At 40.4% G+C, this 9,526-nt stretch overlaps 1 protein-coding gene across 1 annotated transcript; it reads right to left on the reverse strand.

Moving 5' to 3' along the window:
• Nucleotides 1-7,654: 7,654 nt before the first annotated feature.
• On the reverse strand, nt 7,655-8,771 carry LOC131217620 (protein FRIGIDA-like). Its single transcript, XM_058212562.1, has 2 exons — nt 8,526-8,771; nt 7,655-8,413 (listed from the first exon to the last, which is right to left on the reverse strand). The coding sequence occupies exons 1-2, from the start codon at nt 8,754-8,756 to the stop codon at nt 7,655-7,657; spliced, it is 990 nt and encodes a 329-aa protein (XP_058068545.1). The 5' UTR covers nt 8,757-8,771.
• Between the last annotated feature and the right edge of the window lie 755 nt (nt 8,772-9,526).

Consider the following 9,526-nt stretch of genomic DNA (forward strand, 5'->3'; position numbering starts at 1 on the left):
GAAGATGAAAATATTCTTATTCACATTAATGCCAAGTAATTCAATCAAGAAAAGTGGCATTAATAACCATACGATAGAGGACATAAACATAGAAAATGATAGATGACAAAAGCATCAAAGCTATATATATATATATATATATATATATATATATATATATATATATATATATATATATATGCATTCACACAAAAATCAAAGTACCGGACATATAGACAATGTGAATGGAATACCCATTTTGAAGTATTTGGGTATCATGGCTTCGACTATATTCCTTGTTGAAGATGATCCTGCAGGCAAATCATTTTTACAGAACTTGAACCACTGTTCCTCTTGCATTAGCACAATCCACAGATAGCACCAGTCAAGGGGTAGTTATAGAGCAAATGTATATCCAGCTTAGAACTTTCTCAAGGCTCCTTCAATTGCTAAGGCCCCCGAGAAAGAGTTAGTAAACATTCTTGAGCCGTTCTGAAGAGCTAAGAGATCCACCTTAATTGACTTGACCATTCTTCCCTGCCTGGAGTATGACAAAGCAATGTCACCTTTATAGTTTCTAATGAAACCCCCTATCCTTGAAAGGTCCAGGCTTCCAATCAAGCAGCCACCAAGGTTAAGCTTTCAGAAACCCCCTAGAGGGCTTTAGTGTTCTTGATGTTCTGGTTCTTGACACCAACTAAAATCCACTTTCCAAACATGACAAAATCTGCCTCTAACCGCCCCTTCGGAATCGGATATAGCAAAAGCCCAATCAAGAACTGTACTAATGATTCTTCTTTTAACAATTTCTAAGGAAAAAATCTTGTTGTCAAAGGCTGCTATTTCTTTAATTCCATAGTACCCATTGTAGGAGATTGTGTGGGTATGCGTTTTGTAATGGGTGTTCCTACAGAGTACCATTCCATATATTTGTTTGAGGTTTCTTTATTATAAAGAATTTATGCATGGAGACTTGGAAGTGATTACGCTCTCTAATCGTCTTTTCCTCTCCCTCATCTCTCTGACCATGAATCTCATCCCCCCTATTATTGGGTACAACACCATTCCCCAAATAATTTTGCCTCTAGCTATGAAAGGTCCATCCAGCAACCTTCAAATAGATTGCCCATGGAAACATTGAGAAACCTAAAAATTCCAAAGATATTGTAAAAAGCATTTCACACCTCTCGCCAAAAGTGGACTCTGCATTTAGGATGAGCTGAGGATCAGGTTCTGCACCGCAATTCAGTGAAAGATTGCTGATGATATTATGCCCATCACCCATTAAACCAATTTTGTATGGTTGACAGCTGCTGGTGACATCCTGTCTGGAACCTCGACCGAAAATATGGGGCAGTGAGATGCTCTGAAGATGATTGGTTTGGAAAATCAAGTGAGAAGTGATTCTAGGAATGTTGTCAGCATTCAGCGCCATGATTGTTCTTCTCCATCCAGTCTGTTCCAAAATGAAAAATCAAGTTGGATAAAACTAAATCACGTGGAGTATCAGAAATAAAACTAATAGACTTATAATGGTTGCATGTGAAATCATGCCATTGGTTTTGGAATTTCATCAATAAGCCGACAGTAAAAGTATAAAAACTATCATGAATTATCATATTCCAAGACATATCAGCCAAGAAAAAGGAAGACTGTACGAAGAGAAACCCTTAGCTTGGAGGCCCACCTTTGTTTGATCCGAATTGTTCACGTGGTGGATGGGAGGTGATCTCACCAACCAGATAAATCCTAGTCATCCTACGGAAATTGAAAACTACTATCAACAGTCCACATTTAATATGGACACAATCAAATGGTTGCAATAATCTGATGAGTTGGATTCTAGCCATCCTAATAACGAAACAAGCTCTTTCAATCAACCGTCCACATTTAATGTGGCCACAATCAGTTGAAAGAGGTGAATCGATTTGAAGAAAGAAAGATGGAATGAGGAAGAGGAAAACAGAGGATTTGAAACAACGCAAAGAGAGGAATTTGGTACTAGGTCTATTGTGTATTTAAAGGATTCGGTACGAGTCCCACAAGTGCGGCCTTTTGCCACGGGAGTGGACGACTCTAGTTGCAATGGAAGACGCTTGATACACAGGCACTCAACTACTGTAGCCTAAGAACCAATGGTTTAGAGTAATTAGGACTGAATTGTAATTTATGTTAATTACAAATAGGTCACACTATAAACTTAACTAATCCACACCATAATCATCACGCGCAAGAAATCTCGCTATCTAATTCATTCAAAAAATGTTCTGATTATTCGAATAAGCTCTGAATCACTCGTTAGTAGGTCACTAAACCCGAGATTATAGAAAGACGTTTATCTTATCGGGCTTGATGTCCATTGTAAGACATCGAATCGAAATTATGTATCAAATCGCTCAACTTTAACTTACAAGATCAGTGCATGAGATGTGTGAATATTTTTGAGATTAATTAAGAACTTACGTTAATTGTATGTATCCGGTCTTTTTCAAAGTTGTAGCTTTTAAACCATTAGATGATGACTAAATTTAGGACCCTAATCGAGATTATTACCATTCTCACATCGGTATAGTTATAAACCGGCCAACGCTAGGTGACCGTCAATATGAGTTAGGACTTTCTCGATTGATCGGCACGTCTGACATCGGATGGTTATGTGTCAACATAGATTGCATAATGACACACCGATCCCATGGCTTTGATGGACCTATACACCTCCCCCTTAGGTCCCATTGGTTGGAAACCTCTCTCAGGGTTAATATAATGAACAAAGGGCTATTGGGGCTATTTGTGCATCATATGCTACTATAAATACCATTTCATTTCGCACCCCCTCTCCTCATACAAATTTGCCTTAGAATTTGGGGAGAATGAGAGAAAGGAAGAGATGAAGGGGGAGAGAGTGATAAATGGAGGAAGAGAGAGAGAGAGAGAGAGAGAGAGAGAGAGGGGTCATTGATGTTTCCGTGCACCAGAATTCCTTTAATAAAGCCCAAGCTATTACCGTTTTCTTCCATCGAATCCACCCATACGTGCGATCAGAGGTAAGAAATGCTCCCTACCTCTCGATTAAACCATATCATGTTAGATTCTATAAATCTTACCTAAGTTTCATTTGATTTGATTAGGAATTAGTGTTTTCCCCCAAACCCTAACCCTAAGTGTGATTAGGTCATGTGAAACCCTCTAAGGTGTGGACCATTATTCATGCGTTGTCATTTATCAACCATTGAGGGTCTCAATTAATGATTTATTGTTTGTAAATAGCGTGGTATATGCTAACATGTTCATATTTCGATTTGATCGTAACGTGTCATTGGTTATTTATGGATGCTTACATGTTTGATAAAAATGCCTGAGTGATTGAATGTGTTGTTCTATTGATGCTCACATATTTGATTAAATGCCTAGGTGAATGTGTGGTTTTATTGATGTTTACATGTTTGATGAAATACTTAAGTGAGTGTGATGTTTCTATTAATTTTCACATGTTTAATGAAATGCCTAAGTAGTAGTGTCATTGAATTTATACTTCATATGAAATCTCACTATGACTGCACGATGAATGGATGGTCCGTAGTGATGTTTAAAATTGTTTACAATTTTGGACCAGTTGGCTAGCCACCCAAAATAAGGGGTGACCCGAGTTAAGTCGGCCACCCTAGATTTGTTCAATCGACCTGTACCGAATACGGACAACCGACAATAATTAGACTACGCAGGATGCTTGCACCTAATGCTGGTTGCGTCACGATTATTCGAGGGCAATCAAATTAGTCTATCAGCCGACTGATCATGTATGTTCACAATATATGACACAACCAAATGAAATATAGGATATCTCATTCCCATTGAACGAGTCTACTTATAACCATTAGCGATGCGATCCACAAGACTCATGAGCCAAGTATGGTGGTATGGGACACTTTGTCTGAGTTGGAATGACGAGCATCCCCATAGTGACCAATAAGTAATCATGAATGCTACGAGTCTTTATATCATAAATGGAATGGATGCCGTGATCACACTACAATTGCATTTGGGTGACGACTCTTACATCAATTGTGATCATCCTCCACCATGTTGTTGAAGTGACTAACCATGTGTAACCTGGGCTGCATCATCCAAGTCCTTTAAGATTGGTCAGGCCAGTTTGTTGGGCCAGTGTTAGTCCTGCATTAGCCGGAAAGTCATCGCTTGGGTGATGAACCCAAAAACAAATTAAGAGACACAAGTGAGGAACTGCTACAACCGCCTCGAGCCTTGTGAGAAACTGTGTGCATTGAATCCCTATCATTAAAAACATATTGGTGCTACGGAAGTTTTGGATCAAGTTGATATTTGTTTTTCCCTTCATCCATGTCTTTTTAACCTCATGAATAGTTATGATGATAAATAAACATTACTGTGGGCCATAGGAAGTTTCAAGGTGGACATCATTATTCCTACTGCTTCCGGTGATATGGTCTGCTTGCGCTTCCGATGTGATTTGATTTTGGTATAATGTGCTAAAATGATCCATACAAACATATATGCAAAATGGGTAAGACACATACATCCATGGTGGGCCCCACAAGAGTTTACTCAATACGTGCTTAGGAATACTAACTCATAAAGCAATCTCCTTCCTTCCAGCCTTGGAGCCTATATTCAAGTAAAAAGGGGTCCCAATATTCGTTCGTTAGGATAATGAATTTAAAGGTGGCAATAAGTAGGGTTTGAACCCGAACCCAAACCCAACCCACGACCCCTTCACCTCTGACCTGACCCAACCCAGTTAAAAATTCATCAAGCCCGACCTGACCTGACCATTTATTCATAAATGGGTCGGGTTCAACTAACCCGATTAAATGGGCCACAGGTAGGCGTAACCATCCCAGCCCTTCCCTATGGTGTGGTCCACCTGATGGACGGTTTCAATCTCACTCACATTCAGTCCCTCCACATGCTATTGGGGCACAATAAACCGTTCCTATGATTCTCAAATGATGGTGACGTGTCAATCAGGCCATCAAAATTCTCGTTCTCATTTTGGACTGAGCATAGTTGATCCTACGTGCTCAATTGTAGATGTTGCATTTTGACTCGTCGGCATCTGCATCACCTATCTGGACCGTTTGTTAGGTCCCCTGCACTGTTCCTAGGATGGCCTAAAAAAATCAGACTCATCAGACGATCTGAACCTTCTAACAGGTTGTATCCAAAGTGGATGGATATATATATATATTTCTAAAGCTGTGATTTATTTTTCAAAACTGTTAAAATAAAATAGTATTGAGATCATGAACGGTTTAAATAGGTGATGTAGAAGCTAAAACGTGCATGAGAATATTAGGATTTAAATATATATATTTTTGTTGTTAGTTTTAAACATCAGCTTTCAAATCTCAATGAAAGCATTTAATTATATTTTTCTTTTCTCCTTACTCCTTAGTGGTTTTTTGTTTTTGTTTTTATATTTTTACATTTTTATTGTTTTTGTAAATTTTCTCTTGCCCCTTAAAAATTTCCCATACCAAAATCTATGCAAGTCCATTCATCAGATAGACCAAGTGATGAGCCCTACTCGGCTCTGCATTGGGTTTGGACCTATCATTAACTTGGCTGTTGGAATGGGCTTCGGCTCATCTCTCTCTCTCTCTCTCTCTCTCTCTCTCTCTCTCTCTCTCTCTCTCTCTGTGAGTTTGTAGCAGCGCCAGGCGGCCCATCTGCGCCCTACATATGTGAGCATGTGCCCAACCAAAATTTTGGGCCTTGCTTGAAAGATTAGGGCCCAGGTCCCACCAAACCCAGCCCACTACCACCTTAATATAACCTGTTCGCCTACGCATCCCCCACCCTCTAAAAATGCCCAATACCAAAATCCATGCCAGTCCATTCATAGGGCAAGTCAAGTGAATATAAGCGAAGGATGCAAATGGGTTGGTTCAGGTCAAGGTAGGTGAGGGGGCTTAGGACCCAACCTATTTAAGAATTGGGTCAGAATATTGGACCCAAAACCAACCAATCAAAATTCAGGTTGGGTCAAAAATAGCTGACCCATTTATTTAATGTGTCCTATCTTGGACTCAGATCTCACCCATTCATCACATGGGCTGGGTCTGCATCAGGTTTATAAATTACAATTTGAGTTTCCACACAAACAATGATAGAAAGTATCCAATTAGTGGTGTTTCTCAGATTTTATGGTAAAAAATTAAAATGGTTTTTAGTATATTCTCCAATGAAAATGGGCCTACAAAATACAGTGGCCCCACATGGTTTGGACCAGCATTCTCTGTTAGGTGGGGTCCACCATGTGATGGGCTGTTACGGTGGTCCTGCAGCAAAAGTGTCCAAAGGCCAATAATGGGAGACCTAAATGAGCAATTCAAGACAAAATCCACCAAGCAGGGAGCTGCGGTTGTTCATAGAGAGATCTTTGGTCCACTACCCATTCAGTGTCCATTCATTTGTAGATGTTGGACACATCTCCACCGTCACAAAATATTAGCATCTGATAGCTGGCATACAAATTGACTGTTGAAAAAGAAACCATAGACATGTTCAATGGGAAGAGTTAGTCCACCAATCAGCTTGGCTGGGGTTGGTTGCTGTAAACCCATCATCAGTCCATCCAACATTCATGTATGGGGCCCTTGAGAGATGAAGAACTAACCACTGAAAGGCTGATCCCATCCCACCCACAGGAATTCTTCATGATCAAAGCCTTATCCCAACCCATCAAGGACGGCTACATGAATCCCATTCTATCCTTTCCACTTCATCAGTGGGACCACATGTTAAGAAAACTTCTCTCATGGAAGAAAAAAAGAGAAGAAAAAGAAAAGAAAAGCTAGTACTTCTGGGGAGCAGCAGACAGCTTGATGTCCATGCAAATCCCAAAGTGAGATCTCGTCCATCCATCCTTGGGAGAAAACAGAAAAAAGTCGGGAGAAAAACGATTGGAAGCTTGTGGATTGGGCTTGAAGAAATCAATAATTAGAATGAGTATACATTGTACTCATTCACTGAAGAAACAGGAGGCTCATATCTACTGCAAGGCAAAGTGTTCTTTCTTTCTTTCTTTCTTCTTCTTCCTCTTCCTCTTCTTCTTCTTCTTCTTCTTCTTTTTTAAAAAGAAAAAAAAGATAAAAAAGGCAAGCATCAGCTGCCAAACTCAAGTTCGACGGTATCTATCAATCACTGCAACGATAGAAATCGGTTGCACTCAACTCATCAATGTTAAGGCACAGAATACTAAACATTTACCTCTCTTTGCCAACTTTGGCTTTGTATGGAAAATGTGCCTTTGGACATCTTGTTTTCTGCATAATGAGTACTCAGGCTAGCCATGGAACGCCTCAATTCGATTTCGCATGCCAGATTGGGAGAAACCCAGAAAAATCAAGACAGTAACCTTACTCCTTTCAAGTAAATTTCAAATGTCTATCTTGCAGCAGAACATGAAGGAGCTGATGTGGCCAAAACATTGGTTACATGGATATTCAGATTTCCAAAGATGGCTGTCTGAAAGAAGCAAAAGAGGCCCAAATCTCCTTTGGGAGTTGGCTATAATAGATGGGTGAGCAGGTAGAAACATCCCACCCAATTCAGACTCTTCCAAAGCTGATATTCTCTGTGGAGCATGCAAATGTGGGTACTGATCCAAATGGCAGAAATGGACCCTACAGATTTAATAGTATGGATGGTGATGATAGACGGGTGCCTGAGCTGGTGCTGCTGCTGGTGCCACATTGCCCATGTGAGAGCTGCCATAATATGATTCACCTTCCAAAACAATGTCAGCAAACTGATATAGATTTCCTGGGTCCCTGTGGGATGGCAGCATCAATGCAGACGGCTCTGGTAAGCTTTGTGGCACAGCTGAAGGCAGGAATCCACCTAATAAGCTCTGCCCAACTGAGTGGCTGTTGAAGGCTCCATCCCTGTGCCACTCATATGACCCGATCTCATTGTCTACAAATGGCCTGCTGCTGTTTCCCATTAGCAGTCCACCACCAATCCCAACATATGGACCCACACCGCTTGATGTCGATGGCCCAAAATCGCTACCTGTCAGTTTTACCAAGGCACCTGAGTATGCATTGACCAGGCCTGGGAATGTAGGGTCAAACAAGATCTTGGGCTGTGGTGGAGAAGGAACAACTGCAGGTGTGGGTTGTCCTGGGAATGGTGTGTTTACAGTATTAGGCTGATGACGCTTAGCTGCTAGATGTTTTGCATTCTCTGAGGACCCTAGCTCCTTGGCTTTCCTCTTCTGAGCTGCTCTTTCCTGTGCCTTCACAACAAGGTCTGAGATATGTTTCTCTAACGTGGCAATTTTCTCATTGGTCTTCCAATGAGCAAGCTCATCAGCATTGAGCCTAAAGTCCTCCACACACTTGACAACTGATTTCAGAGCGGCCAGTTTCTTCTTACATACTTCTTTCTGCTGCAGCAGGTCACAGCATGGCAGCATGAGAAAAGTGACAAACCCCAATACAAGTGTTGTAGGAGTTCCTAGTAGTGGTAGTAATAGCAATAAAAATAATAAAAGAGCATACCAGTGCTTCTGGCAAACCCTGTCCTTCTTTCCTCATTTTCTTTGCAGTTTTATCAGTTACACGTAAGAAGGATGACAGCATGGCCTGAGGAGGGAACTTGTCTTTGAGCTCCAATTTGCAGACAAGACCAACGGCTGCAGTATGCATCCCATTTTTCTCCATCCATGGAATGATATCTGTGGAATGAATGAGAGAGTAAGAAGCTAATAAAGCAACAAGTAGGGTGACCATTTAGTAGGGCCAAGTAGAACACTATGAAGTACAAAGAAAAGAAACTGCAACCGATCGATGCTTACGCAATATTATCAAAAGAATGGTTGGTACATTGCAAGCAGAGAATCAAGCAAATTTTTTGTATCAAAATGAATCATAACATCAGAAGGTGAGATTGCAAGATTGTTTCCCAATCCTAATGTTTTTAGAATATAAAAAATGTCTTATAAAGAATAATATAACAAAGTCTAACAAGTAGATCACATTGCATAGCTTAATCGGTTGTGCTGTGTAACAAACATGAGGTCTCAGATTCAGTCCTAGCTTCGTTAACAAAAAGAAGAAGAAGAAGAAGAAGAAGAAGAAGAAGAAGAAGCTATGCAAAGACTAAGGCATGAGACAAATGTATCATAAAATCAGTTTGGTTTCATGATTGGGAGGTTTACTGCTGAAGCCATTTTCGTACTTAGACAATTGATGGAGAAATATATTGAGAGGAAAGAAAGGATCTCCACATTGTCTTTATTCACATAGAGAAAGCATATTAGTCTGGTGGTTGTTGGGAAAGAAATGAGTCTCAAGAGGATATATTGACATTGTTAAGGATATGTATGAGGGAGTGGTAAACAGAATGAGGAGCACTGGTACAGAGACAAGTGAGTTCCCAATTACTGTAGGCTTAAGCCAGGGGTTGGCATTGAGCCTGTACCTTTTCACATTAGTTATGGTCGAGTTAATGGGCATTTGCAAGAAGAGATCCCATGATGTATGTTGTTTGCAAATGACAT

Source organism: Magnolia sinica, chromosome 10 (assembly GCF_029962835.1).
Source record: "Magnolia sinica isolate HGM2019 chromosome 10, MsV1, whole genome shotgun sequence".
In the NCBI taxonomy this organism is placed as follows: Eukaryota; Viridiplantae; Streptophyta; class Magnoliopsida; order Magnoliales; family Magnoliaceae; genus Magnolia; species Magnolia sinica.